Source organism: Spodoptera frugiperda, chromosome 20 (assembly GCF_023101765.2).
Source record: "Spodoptera frugiperda isolate SF20-4 chromosome 20, AGI-APGP_CSIRO_Sfru_2.0, whole genome shotgun sequence".
NCBI classification, from domain to species: Eukaryota; Metazoa; Arthropoda; class Insecta; order Lepidoptera; family Noctuidae; genus Spodoptera; species Spodoptera frugiperda.
Genome location: NC_064231.1, coordinates 12,506,997 through 12,527,565, shown reverse-complemented (window position 1 = coordinate 12,527,565; position 20,569 = coordinate 12,506,997). Strand labels below are relative to the sequence as shown.

At 30.9% G+C, this 20,569-nt stretch overlaps 1 protein-coding gene across 4 annotated transcripts in view; it reads left to right on the top strand.

Annotated features, from left to right (window-relative positions):
* The window catches only part of LOC118262043 (elongation of very long chain fatty acids protein 7-like), an 86,269-nt gene that overhangs the window by 35,978 nt on the left and 29,722 nt on the right, over positions 1–20,569 (top strand). For 2 of the 4 annotated variants that reach the window (XM_050701080.1, XM_050701081.1), the window contains exon 3: positions 17,812–18,070. In XM_050701080.1, coding sequence (XP_050557037.1) covers positions 17,971–18,070 — 100 coding nt within the window. In that variant the 5' untranslated portion in view covers positions 17,812–17,970. Of the gene's footprint in view, positions 1–606; positions 828–17,335; positions 17,554–17,811; positions 18,071–20,569 lie in introns of those variants that run through there. The other 2 variants (XM_050701079.1, XM_050701078.1) reach the window with 2 other exon arrangements.

The following is a 20,569-nucleotide window of genomic DNA, read 5'->3' as shown; positions in this document are numbered from 1 at the left end:
TAACATGATACATATCTCCTAAATCAAGCAACGAACTAAGTTACAGAATTAGGTTTTATGTAACAGAAATGTTACATTGAACTTTATTAGGTTTGTTGAACCTAATATCCCAAGTTCAATCTTCGAGTCGAATAAAGTACCTGCTTCAATATGATTAGACATTTTTGTAAAAATTAAATGTGTTATTTTATTATGTCCTAAATTTTCATCCTTTAGCACCTGTTGAAAAAATGTATATTTTTAATATGGTAAGCAGTTTATTTATATCTTTAAATAACTTGTTTTGCGCTTCTGTATAGAGTGTAATAAACACAAATTCTAAACATTGATTGTGCTAAACAGAGTATATTATAGTCAATCAACTCGTGTAATTTCACAAAAACGGTAACATACACTATTCCGGGTACGGCTCTAATTCGGTAATTAGAATACGATTAACCGAGAAACACATTTCAAGCAACAAAATTCTTCAACAAGGATGTTCATTTCCCACCTTGTAACTAATTACGGAGTAGAAAACTTTATTTTTTCTAGAACCGTCAAGGTCCCTCCCCTCTCTCGTGGTCTGAAGCCACTTCTAGACATTCAGTGGTCTATGTAAAACAGTGATAGGTTGTCGTCACACAGAATCGGGCATCTGTTTGTATATATTGAAATATACACTGTGGTACAATCTTTAGTTTGCAAGAAGCCTTATATGGTACTTAAATACAAATTTATTTAATGTTTCATACTCTATAGTGATGCATAGTGATGTGCTCTTCTGATTTGTGTATGAGTAAATTAGTAAGAGTTGAGTGAGTGATTATGTCTTCGATGTGATATTGGTACGTAGCATTATAGTTCTTATTAATATAGGTAATTAATAAAGATTCTATTATATAATTATAATTAATTAAATGGTTAAGAGTACCTAAATATATTTGACACAAAATTTTCTTGAAAGTCACCCCGCAATTAAAGTTGAAACAGTCACGGCTGAAATTACCCTATAACTTGCATAGTATTCCATTAATTTATTATGCCTTAACTTGTACTGAAAGTTAATTATTGGTATAATATAACAACTAATAATACCTTTTAATGAACATAATTTATCCGCAAATTAAATCATATTCAATATTTATTTCATTAAAACATATTCAATGTTTTGAACATAATAATTTACGTAAAAACTTATTGGAATTCTATTTATTTTAGAAATTATATTAGGTATGTTTATGTAAATTAATATTTAATACGCAAAATACGTAAGACACATTATTTTACATTGTTACATCTTAACGACAAAGAAAAACGAACACAGTTGACATTTCCTCTTCCTTTACTTTACGATTGTTATCTAACCTTAGGGTCTAAATTTACATAAATATTACGGACTTAATAAATAGTTTCATGGTTTTGCTTCACCAAGATCAGAAAGACATTACAAGCCTAAATAATATAAAAGTCCTTAAATAAAATAAATTAAATATAATAATGCTTTTTACTCTCGTGGTCATCAAAATACATTTTTGAAAGAAAGAAAGAAAAAAAGAAAAAATTGTCCATAACCTCAAGAAAAGAGCGTCTTCCATTTTAAAAAGCCTGCAACACACCTTGGACTCCTCTGGTGTTGCGGGTCCATGGGCGGCGCTGATCGCTTGCAATTAGGTGTTGTCTGCTTGTTTGCCCCCTATTCCATAAAAAAAGAAAACTAACGATCTTATAAAATATTTTATAATAATTAAAAAAACTGAAAAACAATTTTTTTTTTTTTTAAACGTTGCCCCACACTAGTATTTTCTCCTGTGTCGTGGGTGCGTTTACAAACATACAAGTTCACATACACATGACACCCAGACCCGAAACAACAATTTGTAGATCACACAAAGAGTTGCTCCGTGCGGGAATCGAACCCGCTAGATGCGCGGCAGCCAGTTGCCCAGCCACCGCACCAACCGTGCAGTCATTTCAAGTCAACCGACTGCTAATTTTCTTATATCTACAAAACAAAGAGATTATTTTATTGACGCCATTCTGTTAGGTTGCAATTTCAACCGCTTTTTTGCTAACACGAAGAAACAAAGTAAAAAAGACTTATCGAAGATAAGTGTAATATAATCCTATATCATTAGACCGACATCCTATTTGAAAGGGATTTCCCTGAAGGTGGAAATTTATTTGTTACTATTTATTCTTAGTCATTATCGTTTTATTTGCGGTTCGTTTGGTCACTAAATGATATATGTATATGAGACAGGTTGTAAGATAATTACGATCTTAACATGACAAATGATATATGTTTTTTTTTAGTAGGTATGTAGTGTAATCTAGATAACGGACATTGCTAAGTCAGGTATCCTAAACATGGTAATTAATTATACTGCACATGTGGCATAAACAATTTATTTTTAAATTATTTTGATATTTATAATGTATTTTTATGTCATTTATTAAAATTTGATCCCAAAGTTTTCATAGTTATTAGTAAGGGTCTCTAGCTAGGTCACTTATTCGAGTGGTCTCAGGTGCGACTGCCGACCAATGGGTCTAAGGTTCGATTCCCGGGTCGGGCAAAGTATTAATGAGCTTTTTCGGTTTTTAGGAAATTTCTCAGTAGTAGTAAAGAGTCTGATATTGTACCCACAATATAGCAATAGGCTCACCCTCTATTACATGGAACTTATAACACAAACAGTAAAAAGTGGGTGTACATTATACAGTGGCGTTACGTGCATCTCTGCCTACCCCTTTGGGGATAAAAGGCGTGACATTGTATATTAATACATTATGTCATATTCATAACATTGTTCAAACATAACTTACACGTGCACAATTTCTAGACCACCTACGATTAACATGTCCATTGTCTAAAGTGCTGCCGACCTGAAAGTTCAAGTTCAGGACTACGGGAACTAATCTAGTAATTATAGCAACAATGTCAAAACATTATGCATGTTTATAATTCAGTCTGAATAACAATTATTATGAATATTTTAATATAACTTTCGTCAGACATACTAAATTAATTATAAATTTATCGGCTTACGCACGTAACTCGATGGGGAACTCGACTAGTTTCAAGCCAGGCTGTCTAAAATGTTTTAAAGGTTTAAAACCGGGCCACTTCGCCATCTATACAACTTATAAGAAAAAAATACATATTATACTGACCGAGAAATAAAGTTTGTTTTCGATCGTGGATGCGTTTACAAACATTCAATTTCACATACACATGACACCCAAACCCGGAAAAACAATATGTGGATCACATAAAGAGTAAATCGGGTAAAGAGTTAAAAGTTGGCAGGATTATACACAAATTGCAATACCTCATTGATTTTCCTGACACATTGCGTTAGATTCGAACCTAGTACCGCTCTACCGGTCAAGGCTCGGATACCGGTTAAATTTTCAAACCGTTATTATGTACTTGTACGCAAAACCTTTACATTGGGTTTCGTTCGCGAAACCGGTTTTTTTAAACCGGTATTTGGAACAGTATTTTCATAAAGGTTTTTTCGGATTAACCGGTTTAGAGCAATAAAAACCGGTTAATACGACGCACATCAAAGAAACGCCGCGCGCTGTTCAGCTTATTTCAATAATAATATTTCAACGCGTGTACCGACATGCCCCTCGTCGAATAAACCGGTTAATTTAGGTTAAAATAAAGTTCTTTAATGTTCACGTTCTTAAGAAAAGTTCGGAGGAAAACCGATATAAACCGGTATTAACCGGTATTTTTTAAACCGGTTCCGAGCCTTGCTACCGGTTCCTTAATCCGCTGTACTTGGAAATTAACGGAATTTACATGTGATTTTACAGGGGCGTATTTAGAAAGAAATAATACGGTAAAATTAATTGAATTACACAATTTACATAAAAAACTCCGTCTTTTGCACATTAAAAAACAGATTTTAGCTTCCTTAAATAATACCAGGTGGAAAAAATAATATTTCAGACTCAATTATGTATATTGAGAGATAGCTAAAATCACAATGTGTGCTTATATTTATTTCAACCATATAATATTATCCATATATTATCGATTTAATCATTTACAAAAATAAAACCTCAACAAAATCAATCGCTTACTCTTACACCCATAATTCGAAAAAAGAACGCCCTAACATCATCGCACTAACAAAATCGTTTATTTGAAAAATAAAAAACAAAGATATTTGAAAAAGAATATCCTTACATCATTGGTCTGGTAACTCGCATTTATTACGAACATTACGTTACCGCATGAATACGATCGACTATCCTTTATATCCAACAGGCTTCCGTCCGTAGGAACTCACTCGATTTTCGCCTCAGTCCTTGAATGTACCGGTTGCAATATCCGGCTCGTTGCGTGTGCAACCACTGTGCGATCTTATTGCACAATGGTCAGTAATGCATGCCCTTTATTCGTGAATCGGGAGTCCCTGGAAAATTTTGTGAAAATATGCCGTAGTCGGCGACCTCGGTGGGCGAATGTTCACAAGGGCAAATGTTCACAAGTAGAAACTATGGTTTTATTTTTCTTCTCCTCTAATAAAATCTTCTGATTTATTTCGGTACGATATTCAAGACACTCATTAATGTCCCTGAGGTGCGTTAGACTTTAGTGATCCGGTGTTTTAATGGATCACAGATAGAGATTGCAGCGGTTTTGGGAGGTTGTGTTCTTGTTTGTTCCATCAAAAAAAAAGTGTAACTACCGGGCAAAAGATTTCAATTTTAATCCCCATGATTTAAATGTATAATACAGAAGCACAAAGTCTGGAATAGGTTTCTTACGCAGCATATTTGTCTAGTGTAATAAGAATAATTATAACAACGGGCATTTCGAAAAAACATACATTAAATACCCCTTCCTGGATTGACGCGCATTATGTTGCTATTTTTTGTTCCGTAGTTACTACCGTAGTAGTTAACCAATTACCCTTCTAGAGCCTACGAAAAACGTAGGCTATAATTTAATTTAAAAATAATAGTTATTTAAACAATTTAATTGAAATACATATATAAAATAATACCTTTTAAATCTTTTAACAAGAATAATTATAATTAAAATTAATAACGACAAAAAATATGCGCGATTCTCTCTTTGTGAAATAATTGTATGATTGACACGAAAATGTGTTTGTTGTACAATTTAAATAGCATTTATATCTGTGTGTAATAACCCAGGTTTTTGTGATAACTTAGGTCAGTTCCAATTGAAGATTCTAAAATATACGTAAAAAAGCAAAGTATCGAAAAGAACATGCAGGATTTTTCAACCAAACAAAACAAAGGTTTGTTTTCCAATTCATGTTATTGGTAGTACAGTATTATGATTTAGACTTAGTACTTAAGCAACAAAAACTCAAACTCATAAATTAAATATGTGTCTATTGTTAACTTATTTATCAAATTACATAAGATATTCTTACGAAATACTGAACAAAAACAGTATTATATAAGGAACCTGAGAAAAAAATATGTTATCTTATGGTGTTCAATAAAAACTGTTTGACATGACAAGACGAAGATGTCACATGTCAAATAAATACTTTTCCTGTATTTGACAGGTGTGTATCTAATAATAGAATTTCAATATCTAACTATAGGAAGAGTCTAGAACATTATTTACAAAAAAATAGGTTTATAATATCTATTGTTTTTCGTAGTTACCTGACAATATAAGGAAATATCAATGAAATTAATGAATATTTTTTTTGTAAAAAGGCACAAAAGAACACTTATATTTAAAAAATATCTAGATGAGGTCGGCATTTCCTAACGGAGTATTCTGAGAAGAAATGCTGAAACAAAATCAGAGTCAGATAAAAAATGATGCTGAAAAAACTCAGATCTGTTAAACAACTGAGACATCATTCAGCGAAACAATTTAGTATTTGGTATGTAATAATGATGATAAAGAACAGATTGGCCTGAAAACGGCTTTCATTAAAAAGTATACTTACTATAAACCTAACTACAGTTTTAGAAGACAGTCATTACAGAGCAGAGAAAATTGGATAATACTTAGTAGTAAAAAAGAAAACTATTCACGGGCTATTTAACCATGAAACTGATGATTAACATGTGATTATACAAATTATAAACCTGATACAGCAGTAAACGTATAATAAACGCCGATAACAGAGTACTGACAGTAATTCTGATTACATATCCAATTGGATTATATCCAATCCAAATAATCATATATATCATATACAGTCAGTAAACTTAACTCAAGCAATTGCTTAAGTTCACTGAATTCAAAGACAATTACAGATTGTAATAATGACGAAAATAATCGTGTAGTGGTTTGGTTTAAAAAAATGAACTAGTAATTACATATATATGTTGCAAGGTAGAGCTCAAGACTGCAAACTTTGTACAGTACCTAGTAATGTTTAGACCAATTTATCATAATACTAAGTTTAGTCAGACTGATTATGAAATCTAGCTGCAATCGATGTTTGAAAGTATATTACATTACATGTTAATTATAGTATGTATATAACGTCCCTAATAGTCTTGTTTTTTTTTTATTGTTAGTAATATTGCGAATTGCAAGCATGGATCAACTTTTTAAATTTGCGACGCTGATCACTTACTATCGGGTGATCCGTTTGCAATTGATTACCTCATATCCAATGTTATTTTCTTGAATCTTTTTTAAAGAAGTGGGTATTACATTTAAATTAGTTTCATGACTGTAAAGAAATTATAAACTGACAGCTTGTTTACTTTTTTTCCTTTATAATAGCTATGAGTGCAAAAATACTTTTTTGCCTTGTGAAATATAATTTTCAAAAAGTTTGATTGCAGTGGTTTGTAAAATACTACAAATATTTCACCACCAATTTTTTTGCAAATAGAAAGCACTATTTAAAACGGTGTATTTTTAAATCAATCTCCCAAAATGTACGACATTACCAAACAATAAGAATGCCTTAAATTATTTTTATTTTTAATCTTGAATAATCCTCAAGTTATAGCGCAGGTTTTTAGACCCTTATCAGGATTATTTTGTAAGGGTCAACCACGAGGTGGACCGGTCCTGTTAACTTGTGGAAGGTCAGGTTTCAAAACCTTTTTTGATGATTCACATGTCACTAACTTGACAATAAGACTAGTAAATTTTGTGTAAAAAACTAGCATCAAAAAGTCACATAAATAATATTAATAATTTTCAACCATTAATCATTGGTACCTAAGTAGCATAATTCATATCAAACAATGTAACCAAGAATTGTATTGTGAACCTGATTGAAAAAGAGTAACCTATGGAATTAATTTTTTTGAAAATATTGCGTCTCAAGTTTTAATGATAGTATTAATTACCACGTCAGTTTAAAAACAGGTATTTTTAATATTATAATATTTGCTTTGACGTTAAAAAGTGCCTTCTGGTCTATTTGAAATAAATAATTTTGACTTTGACTTTAACTTTAACTATGAACTAATGATTAAATAAAAAAGATAAGAGAAAGCTTGAAAATATTTTGCTCGGGTTAAAGCAATAATTATCAAACATGTTACGCTCTAAATGATTTGACATTGAAATATTTTTTAAACGCATTAAGGCCTACATAATAATTTATGTATTAATAATAATAATAATCCTTCCATGCCGGTTTCGGCTACGGCGACCGTTTCTGGACTACTGGCGTCTATCATGGGCTCTCATGTGAAGAACATTTGTAATTTATGTATTACACTTTATACAAGAATTAAGCCTTTTTTATTGTATTAAATATACTTTTCACGAACTCTGTGCTGAATAAGATTACGTAAAATATTTTTATTTGACTTATATAAAGCATTTTATTTTAGCTTAATATAAAAAAAAATATTTAACATCTTTAAAAATTAAATATACTTGAATTTAATGGGCACGTATTTCTCAATCTCAACTTATACGTGTATTATATTTTCTATTGTTTTATTTTTATAATAATATTTTTATTTTGTTAATTATAACGATAAAACCAACTTATATGTTATATTTTCTATTGTTTTATTTTTATATTAATATTTTTATTTTGTTTATTATAACAATAAAACCAAATTATAGAATTATATTTTCTATTGTCTTATATTAATATTAATAAATATTTTATCTCAAAAAAGAGAAAGCGTGTGAGAATGCTTATAAAAAAATCAGTTTCATACTAATTACTATTTGTTTAAGTTACTCTGAAATAATGTTATCTAGAGCGTTAAGTTACACAAGTTTAACTTGAACTTGGTCAATCCATTGTCGAAATAGTTTACTAATACCAGTTACATTTCTCTACAATGCGTATTTGCAAGGTGCAAAAAAATGCAACGTAGTAATTTTGTTTTTAAACTCTTTCTTGTTGTTTTGTTTGTCTATTCGAGCGTAATACAAAAACTGCTTAACAGATAATGAAGCAATGGTTTGTTGACAAACTGTTTTTTAGGGTATTGGAATAGTTTATTATTATTCTTCTGATAACGTTGCCCCATACTAGGATTTTCTCCTGTGTCACGTTTACGACCATATAAATTAACATACACATGACACCCAAAACACACGCAAAACTAGCGACCAGCCCCAGCTTCTCATTTGTGTAATGGTGATATATTATGCATGCATTGTACATATAAATCCTTTTCTTAAATCACTCTATCTATTGAAAAAACCGCATCAAAATCCGTTGCGTAGTTTTAAACATTTAAGCATACAAAGGGACTTAGGGAAAAATAAAGCGATTTTGTTTTATACTACGTAGTGATAATTTAAAATGAAGTTATTGAATGCAGATCATTATTTTAGAAAAGGGTCATGCCCTAGATGTAACTTCCTGAACTATCGTGACAAACACACATGAATAACGTTCTTAACGTTAGGTTTTCTGCCCATTGAAGTGTTAATCTTAATCACACACATACACATAATAATTATATACACGCAATACCTTCAATAAAGTTCCTTATAAAGCCAGATAACTATTATCATGTAAAGTAATCATTGCAATATACATGTTAAATTATATTAAATTGTTTTAATATAAATGTAACTTTAATTTTTATTATTTAATTTATAATTGATTAATAAAATTCATAATTAATTAATTAAATTTTATTAGTTTAGTTCATGTATGTAACTTACTTTAATTGGTTGTATACCGTTGTAACATTTGAATTAAATTAAAAAAGAAAAAAATTTGGAGCTGTAATTCAGATGAATTGTTTTCGTATTAAATTTGGATTTTAACATGGTTATCAATTAAAACGGTGTGTTAGTAACAACCGTTATTAATAATCTATTATTTCCAATTCAGTCATGGTGGCCCGGAGGTTTAAGACACCCGCGCCTCATGTATGAGATTGAGAGTTCAAAACCTACCAAAGGCAAAGTACCAATTTGATTTTTTCCGGGTTACTTATATGTACTTTCTGAAATCGCCAACCCGTATTGAGCAAGCGTGGTGATTAATGCTCAAACCTTCTCTGTGTGAGACGAGGCTTTGGTCAGCAGTGGCCATTAATAGGCTGTTGATGATGATGATTATTTCCAAATGTTCTGGCAGTACTAACTATATAATTAGTTGAAATGTAAGCCTCGCACGTCTGTGCTAAGTAAAACGAATAAATCAACTCGAGATAACGAGCGTACTAATGCAAGCATTTGCGAAATAAATGCAATGCAAATGTACATTTAAACAATTCTCTTCATTACGTTTACATTGTAATTTTAATGTTTTCATTCAGCAAAATTACGAAATGTAATGATTCTTCAATATTCATGTTACATTACTATTTATTAAATTTGAACGTCATGTATTAAAATGTGTGAAGTGTTTCATAATAAAGTCGAATATTCATCATAAATTGTATTTTTGACTGCAGGATCAGAACTAATCAGAAGTTGTTCAGATTTAATAACAAAAGATCTGTGATCACACAGATCTTTTATTACACAGATCTTTTGTTTGTTGGTTGTGCATATAATTCGGTTTGTAATAAAATTGTACATCGGCGCTACTGAAATCGATTGTGTTAATAACTTTAAATTTTATTAGTTGTTTAGTAAACTATTTGCATAATAATCAAGTATTAGTTAGTCTACAAGCATAATACATACATCTCTGAAGAATATTTCAATCAAATCTTTGTCATGGAAAGCTATATACTACAAAGCTATGGACTAAATATTCTAGGTGATAATTGAACAACAAAACATCATAAGCCTATTTGAATGAAATAAACAACGTCGTAAGTGGCGAAATTACAACGAGGGGCGGCTAGCGTATCAAAGGCCATCCAATTCAGTTAGCAAGGTTTACTACGAAATTGCACCATACTACATCAATTAAACGGCTCATTATTCGTTGAGCACACCTTTACTTGCATTCTCATATACAAATTATGAAATGACAAATATTTGAATGTCATACTGTTTAGCTGGACAAGTGGGTTAAGGTCCCGCGTCTGATACGCATCACGTTTTGTTAAAACCTCGTGTTTTACAAAAAAAAAAAAGAAAAAAACAAATAATTTCTTCATCTGTCGATAGTTTAAAAGTGCCAAAGGCCTTGGGTCCGTACGACAAACTTGACACTTAAAGCGGACAAGTGCACGACTTGTGCAATGTACACACTTGAATATTTAAATTATAATCCTCTCAAATTCTCTGCTTGATATGGTAAATCTGTTTAAAACTCGTAAATAACCACAATAGGAATGATGACGGGGTATGAAAATTTAAGATCTATTTAGTCTGTCAGTTAGGTAATAACTAAAAATATTAGATGCGTATTTTTTAATTTGCCATATAAGATAGCAATACTTAGATAAAACGAATCAAAGTTTAGGAGTGGGGGCAAATACTCCAGGGTTAATAAGGGTATACAAAAACTCAACTGCTTCAAAACCAAAATAAAGAATTTAGTAAAAACCCCTTTTTAGAAATTAAACTAAGAAAAGAACGCAGATTTTAAATAACTACCGTACAAAATTATATAAATAGTACTGAAATACTAGAAAATCCAGAAATAAATAATTTAAGACTTAACCTCGCATAACTTTTAAATTCTACCTAGATAATTAGCTCTAAAATTAAAACCTAGATAATCTAAGAGTTTATACGTAGGAAATGTAGACAATAATAGTTATTGTTTATACCTCTAAACTAAATATACATTACAAACAAAGTACATAATATGAATATAACTGCATTATCAGATTTGATCTAAACAAGATGGCGGCTAAAATTAACATGCAAGTCTTTGTTCTATTGCTGAAGATTAATATCTTTTTAAAAAATATATTCATTGCATTTGTGGAAATATTCCAATAAAATAGTATTTTTAATGGGCACTTGAAGCAGTTGCAAAGATTTGGGTATTTCCTAGATTTTGTAATTACATTTTTGACTTTAACTGTAATAAAAAACGGGGCTGTACAAAAGATAAGAATAACACAATCTTATAAGTTTTTTATTATTCTGATACAAAGTTATCTCTTTATTTTTTTATCTAATGATGCCTCCTGCCTTAGGCGACGCGAGAAGGAGTGTTAGACTCTTACTGACTTAAAACCTCCCAGTTCCTACTCCTGATTTCGACCCGGAGCCTCGATAAACCTACTCCTGTTGCTGCTGTAGTCCGCAACTCCGGATCAGGCATTAGCCCTACTGGACCACATCCGTGATAGTGTGATGGCTACTTGAGGCGCGCGCAGAACGCAATGCGCCATACTTATCTCTACGTCAAATAAAAATAATAAAAGTACAAAAACTTCACTGCTTATAATAAAAAGATGAATGCATAATGAATGCATTATTAAAAAGATAAAATTATGATTAAAATAAACATAATTAGTCATAATTTTAAAAAGTCTTAAGGATCCTAAAAATAACTTCATTTGAATTAAAACGAAAGCAAAAGGAATAAAATTAAAAAAACTGAAATGCTACTAAAAATAAACGCAGAGATTTAAAAATAGAAAATGAATTAAACATTACGTGAAACCTTGTTCTAAAATCTCTAAACGAAACGATTAATTTCGTTTATATGCAAATCGTATGAAATCGTAACAAAAATGGCGAATAAATCATTTGAACAATGTTTTGGGCGGATATTCAGCTGGAACTAGTTAATCATGATCAATGAGAATGAATGCAAATTAATGATAATGACGCTCGTAAATCTATTTAGCAAAAAAAAAACTATCAATCATGTTATCAACTGATAAATCGCTCACATAACACTTAACATAATTTTACTTCACACATACTCTGACATGCAAGTGTTGAATCAATCACTTTTTACAAACTATTGAATTACAATTATTGAGCATGTACAGTGGAGGACAGATCCGCTTGATCATCTTAAAATTTTATAGCCCTGAAAAACATTGAGCCATTGGCCATAAATTAATGTCTCATGAAATAGAAAAGCGATAACATTGCAGCTTAGTGACGCAACACGTGTAATCCCTTAATTAGTGATACGTTTGATGTTAGTCAGCTACCTACGCCTACAGTGGCAGTAGAACGTAGTAAGAACTGAAACTAAACCCATTCTTCACAAAAATCTTAAGTTTAGTCTTTATTTTTATAATATGTCATTCCTGTTTCATTAACTATCCAGAAAAAATCTACATTTTATGAAAACAACACCTTATGCAGTACAGAATACACATCACTTTACGTTTTCTATTACAAAACTGTGCTGACATTGACTGTGAGGGAAGTGTTACAAGTTCACACAAATATGTGCGTTCGTGGTGAAAGCGACTGGTAACGCCCTCTAGCTGAGCTTTGGCGAACTAAAAAATCAAGTTCACACGATCAGACAATGTTCGAGATGTTTCTGAAGACAGATTTTTGAAATCTGTATATATTTTTTTGTATTAATATTTTTTCACAATAATAGTAGGATGTGTACGACAGAATAAATTATTGGCATTACCTTAAATATTATTATTATTCAATTTTACATCTCACCAAAAATATTTATGCTTGTCAAAATGTTTGATAGAAAAAATAACCCTATGTCATTAATATTCAAAAGTAATGTCACGACCTCTATCTAAATAATACGAGAAAAACTTGTTGTGATCAATCTATTTATAGTACCTACCTACAATAAACCAGAAAACTTATATTAAACCAAACTTGTTCATGCAAAAGCAACATCTAAACATCAAAGATAAGGTCTATAATGGAGTGGACAAAAAAATTAGAAGTTTATACAGGGTGACTTTGAATTCGACGTATTCCTCTCGGGAGGTGATAATACAACAAATTTCCTACAAAATTAGCCCTGAGGTCCTTGGGCGGAAAGTGGCTAGTTTCTGAGATATTCAACATTTTTGGTTTTGGTAAAAAATCCCGAATTGACTACAAAAACATCAATAAATAAAAAAATACTGGTTGGATTTTAGTAGTTTTAGTTTTAATCAATTGCCAATACATCAGTTATCATTTATAAATACTAATAATGGTACAAATATCATTCGTTTTAAAATAGCAAGTAATTTCGTATCAAATTTTGTTTTGTGTCACTAATTTGGTCGATAGAAAACTGGATTTATTTAAAAAAATATATGACACCAAGCGTACAAACTATTAGAAAAACTTCCTTGGTTTATTAGCTACCCAGAAACATAAAATTATTTACAACATTCTCAAAAATAAATGAATTAATTGATGATAAGTAGAGTGTAAAGAGAAAAGGGCAATTTCAAAAACATCTTTATTTGCAAAAAATTGTTCAAAGTAACCTTCCCTACGACGAATACATGCCCGAACACGCTTCCTTATCTCTATGACGGTCACTCTTGGACTGAATATGCGTCTAATTTCGTCATTATCTTCAAATATGTTTTGGAGAAGAATTTCGATACACGGCCTATTCCGTCTGTATAAACAAGGGACTTCATGTAAAAATCAACCGGCGTTAGGTTCTGGTCATTGTGCATGGCATGTAGTCATGTAGTGGGACCGCCCTGTCAATATAACATGTGGGAACCGAGAAATCCTACCATTGTACTACACTACCGTACAGTAGATCGATAGTGCTCTGATCAAACTATCACAATATCCATTATTAGCCCCAAAAAAGTCAACGAAATCTAAAAAAGCAAAACCAACAGGTCCACGGATACGGTTTTGATTCAAATGTTTGGATAGGTATCATTAATAATGACTTGATTGGGCTCTACTTTTTACCCAATAATTTAAATGGTGAGAATTAAGATTAATTTTTAAGGAATGAGCTAGGATCATGGTTTTAAATTTGAATTTAGAAACAAGATTATGAGTTTATTCGAACACGACGATTGTTTAGTGCACTATCGAACTACTGTGCGGCAGTGGTTGGATACATCGGTTTTCAGGCGTTGGATTGACAGGGCTGTCCCACTACATGACTACATGGCATACACAATGACCAGAACCTAACGCCGGTTGATTTTTACATGAAGTCCCTTGTTTATACAGACGGAATAGGCCGTGTATCGAAATTCTTCTCCAAAACATATTTGAAGATAATGACGAAATTAGACGCATATTCAGTCCAAGAGTGACCGTCATAGAGATAAGGAAGCGTGTTCGGGCATGTATTCGTCGTAGGGAAGGTTACTTTGAACAAATTTTTGCAAATAAAGATGTTTTTGAAATTGCCCTTTTCTCTTTACACTCTACTTATCATCAATTAATTCATTTATTTTTGAGAATGTTGTAAATAATTTTATGTTTCTGGGTAGCTAATAAACCAAGGAAGTTTTTCTAATAGTTTGTACGCTTGGTGTGATATATTTTTTTTAAATAAATCCAGTTTTCTGTCGACCAAATTAGTGACACAAAACAAAATTTGATACGAAATTACTTGCTATTTTAAAACGAATGATATTTGTACCATTATTAGTATTTATAAATGATAACTGATGTATTGGCAATTGATTAAAACTAAAACTACTAAAATCCAACCAGTATTTTTTTATTTATTGATGATTTTGTAATCAATTCGTGATTTTTTTACCAAAACCAAAAATGTTGAATATCTCAGAAACTAGCCACTTTCCGCCCAAGGACCTCAGGGCTAATTTTGTAGGAAATTTGTTGTATTATCACCTCCCGAGAGGAATACGTCGAATTCAAAGTCACCCTGTATATCTAACATAAAGTGATAAACGTTGGGCCCTAATCCTTTGAAAAGTATAACGTATATTCAATTATTCTCACGTTTCATATCCTAGATAATATTTTAATAAAATTAAATAATTATATTATACATTACATTAAATTAAATTAATATAATTTACTTTTGATGCTATCTGCATTAGGAAAATAACTGCAAACAATAATTGCATTGTTATTGTTTAAAAACTATCTAAAATAATTGTGGGATTACCTATGACGCAAGTATTTTAGATGCTATTATCTATTATTCAGAGGTTCCTTACCTTTGTTCCAATTATATGATTAAGTCATGTAACGGACCATAACAGAGCAAATAATTATTTGACTATGAATCACAGAAGTGATATGACAAATTTTCCTTTGAGAACTGTAAAATTGTGTTTGCCTAAGGAAAACAACATTAGCAACAGACAACGTAGAATTACACTAATCACTGACTATCGAGCGGCCAAACGTCGACCCATCAAAAATAAATATAAACGTGAAAGTTTGTTTGTTTGTATGTTTGTCCGTTACTCGCGACAACAAAGAAGATATAAATCTTTCACTGCCAATAGAAAACTGTTGAAAGCAAATCCTCCGCTAACGTCGGTCACCGGTAACCACCACGGCGTTCAATGTGTTAAATATTGTTTTACAATTTCATATAACAGTAATGAAGGGTCTAAGCTACTTAACAAAAATTATCCACAATTCCATACTCGTAGTAACGGGTAAATATTACCAATATCTCGAAGGTCGGTCCGAAGATATATTGCTAAATCGCAATCACTTGTGCGTCCAAGTCCAACTTACACAATGTTTGACAAGTGATGTGAAGCGAGCGTGGACTTAAGAAGTTATGACTGGTTTTTTTATTTATTATTTTTTCTCTATACTTGACCCTGTCCGTCTGTGGCGAAAAATCGACGTTAATTTCTTTGTTCTTTACTGATCTTTTAGTGTGTAAATTATTGGTATTTGAAAAATGTTTATTTAATTAATTTTTCAATCACTAACGAAAATGTGTACACAAGGCAGGCTTAATACTGTGGGCATTTTCTTCTAGCCGAACCTTTCGGTAATGCTGAGACAAACCAGTGGTAGATGCATGAAACAAGCACAATTTAGGAAAATATTTAATAAAAGTAGCAAAATGCCATCTTCAATCAAGATCTCTACTGCTATAGTGCATTGATTAACAGAACGGTAATAATTACGAGAATAAGCAAAAAAAGTAATCTAGTCGACTGTTGACTTGTTGAAGTTCATTAAAACTCTTTTCAATAACAAGTTATAGACAAAGAAGTCCGTTAGATGTATCAAGGTTATGAATGCACCTCTACATTACTTTTCACAGTTAATTTTGGAAAAATCATGCTTATTTATTTACAACACAAATATATATAGCAGTATAACAAAGCGTTCAATCCAAAGTAAAATTAAAAACCATATCTTGGAAAATATGTAATAAGCATGTAATTCAAAAGTATGACGATGTCATACATCTTTATATTGATCAGACAATGTACCTAATCATATTATTTGTTTCTATGTGAATAAACATCGGGATTTACATTTTCCAACAGACTGCTATGCAGTTTAGTTCAGGCAGAAGATTTATTTATCAATTGTGTGTTGTTGTTCAGAAGATTTATGTAATAATTGTGTATGGTTGTTAGGAATAAACTTTTTTTCATTTTCCATTTTTTCGTGTGTTTTTCATATAAATAAGTAATTATTTTTTGTCACAAAACACATCGAATATCGTATGCATATTTTCGCTCTTTGTTTTTACGATAAATTCTCACGTTTTTATGCGTAAATCTTGTCTAATTAACCTAGTATTTTACGAAGGCTGTGTATGCTATACACACATGGTTTCGTGAATATAAATATAGGCATTTTCAAAAGAAGTCCTTTACTTTAAAATTCATTGACAAAAATAAATTAACCGTCGTTCGTCGTTCTAAGTAACGAGATAATTTTTTGAAGTCATACAAAAATTATACATCGGTACGTGAAGAACAATTAAAATTAAAAAAATATTTACTGAAACTAAATAATCACAGGCCAATACAGGAAACTACGTAGCTGCAAAATCTAAATGCACTTTGAACTCAACAAGAAAAATGACCGGGTTAGAACGTAAGCAAAAAACAACTTTTTCTACCAGACAAAAGGTATAATTTACTTCGATGGCGTCATGTCGCTTGTGTCCTTGTAGACTCGTGGGAGTGCGAAGGCTTGTGATTGGTGGAGCAAGCGCGGGCTATTCAATTGTAGCTGAGGTATCGGCGCGCGCACACTTTCGCAAAACTTCAGTCAAGTTTTCGCTTTCATCCATAGAGATGATATCCGCACGTGTTTAGTATTGTGGCATTAAAATAAATCAAGTTACGAATAATGCTGAGAAGGAAATATTTTCGGTAAAATTATTTATAAAAATAATAATTTATATTCGTAAATTTTATATAAAATATATTTTTATTAGATTTAAAAATTAAATTAAATAATAAATAAATACGAAATAAAATTATAATTTCAGTGCAAATTAAAACTTAAATTTTAAATAAAATAAAATTTAACTATCAGCAACAAAGGGCAATTAAATTTAATATAATAATTATAACTACAATGCATGCTTTTACTAACTGTCATACTTAATTTATTTCTTTTAATTTCAGGTGACAGCTTGCTTGGTGCAAATTGTTACCAGGACAGTCAACCAGTTACAGACTTCATAGTGAAGTGGCAGTGACAAGTGAGAAGTGAGACTGAGACAATAATAATAATAATTATTATTATTTCCTATTAATAGTTCAGTGCCTAAATAATAAGCAAACATGACCGGTTTTGTGAAAATTGCCATAGACGATTACTATTCGGACAGCAATTGGACGACAATCATTAATAAATACTGGATGCTGGCGGAACGAGTGTCAGGTATGATAACCAGTTTATTTTTATTTCTTTTAAACTATTTGGCATTTAATAGTACGAAAATTTTAAAATGTTATCCACAAAATTCATTCTTCAAATACCTATGTACGTAATTTCTATTTCGGTAGTTATACTACATTTTAAATGTCAAAACTTGTTTTTATTTATTTTTAATTCTTTGTGTGATCCACAAATTGTTGTTGGACATTAGGATTTCCCACCTCGGAGTAAAAAAAATGTTAGTAATAATATCGTATATAAAATGTTAAGTATTTATCTTAGATTGCAAAGCATACGTATCATAAACCATTGAAGAAAGTCTCCAAGCCATTACCAATAAGTTCCAGTTACACTTTCTCGATTTATTGATCATTATATGCAACTGTAAGTTAATTAATCCTGACCATTATATATACATACCTGTACCATTAAATTATACTACTAAATAAAAAAAAGTTAAAGACGTTAGTTGATTAAAATGTGTTATTACATAAACGTAAAATAAATAATATTAAAATCATATTTTTGCTAGTTGACATTAGCAATCGAATGTAGCAACTGTAGGAAGTATCAAATCTAATTTTAGAACTAATACTATATTGCATTCATATATTAGATAACCTTAAATGATAAATTATAAATATAACAATTACATAATATACAGATAATGTAACACAATTTAATAAATTAAGCAAAATATTAAATTATCATTCTAAAATTAAATCAATGTTACAAAACATCAATGCAACGAAACAAATAAATCAAACAATTTATTTATCTCATAAGACACTATTTTTCTTCATCAACAAAGAGACATTTGAATATCAAATAATGTACCATCGGAACTAAGCAAGGACTAAGTACAGCCATTATCTACAACACTTGTACTTTGTCACGCGACTACTAAACCTATTACCTGCCTGCCATAATATTATATAACTGTATAACAATCACTGGTACTTCCGAAGCTTTTATAGTTATTATATTTAATTGTTTTATACTAGACCTTAATAAAAGGTTTATATAATACGGTAGAGTATTTGGATCTATCTACTAAAATCTTCTTGGATTTTCATCTTCCACCATAATATAAATATTTATTTTCAAAAATTTGCTCTCTATATTGTCTAACTATAAATTCTTAATATCATCACAGTAATTTAAAAATATAAAACTTCGTTGAACATCTGAGATGGTTGTATAAAAAACCGAGTGATAAATTAAAATCGTTAGCCAAAAAAGGAGGCAAGAAATAACATACTGTCAAAAATAAAATACATACAATTTCCAAAGATAATTTCTATAACATATATATTATATAAAAATATATACTGTCAACTGTCTTAATGTCAATCATTATATATACACAAATTGCCTAAACGTATATTGATAATAATTATATATGCACATTGAGAGTGAAAGAAAATGCAACTTGACTTCCTAAGAAACCGGAATGACCAGTCAAAGTGTGTTAGTCGTAGTACGGTCTCTAACATCGGTTAGCCGACCAGTTACTAGTATAACTGGTACCGTAAGAATTTCAACGAAAACGAAGATTCTTTGGAGATTTAGTTGAAATAGAACTTTGGGATAAAAGACTTTGTGTTCGTGTAGTCCAAAAAGTTCTTAAGCAATATGAGGTTTAGTAATTAGTATTTTATTAGATCTCCCTCAATTTTGGTTACTAGTATAAAAGTTAATATTAAGTGTGAATTCTTTCGTCTAATACAAGCTGTTATCCATGGCTGTTTAAATTTACCGAAGATAAAGTAATTTACATCACTCACCAGTCTAGCATCTCCAGATGATAAATCGTTCTGTTACGACGTGGAAAGAAGGCAAACAATCAAACACTTTCTTTTAAAATGACCGTTGTTTAAAAGTCGTCTTGTAGTATGTGAGATTAGTAGCAATTGGCGTATCGTAGTCTCTGCCTACCCCCCATGAGAGCCAGGCGTGAGGTTATGTATGCATATAGCATCGTCTCTTATAAACCAATTACTCCTTTTGGGAATAGGTAACCCTCGTAATTAGAAAATAAATACAACAAAACAAAAATAAATTATAGATCACTTAAATATTTAAATAAATACAAGACGGACCGAATACAAAATATATCGTCTAAATAAAAAAAGTAAACACCATGAAAACTACCAGGTTTTAGTGTCAATGTCAAACGCAAAGAGAATTCAGTGCCCAATGTCATTATCTAACTCACTAAAAAACTCGTTCGTAATTTTTACGATGCGTGTAAAATGCTTTATGTAAAAAACTGGGTTTTACTGTTTTTGAGTAATTGCTATAAAATGTATACTTTATCGTCACGCCATTTATCCCTGAAGGAGTAGGCAGAGATGCACATTATGGCATGTAATGCCACTGTATAATGTACAACCCTTTTTCACCATTTATTTTATAAGTCCCATGAAATAGGGGGTGAGGCTATTTGTTTTAATGTATATTTAGTATTAATGTGTACTTTATTATTGACAAATACAAGTT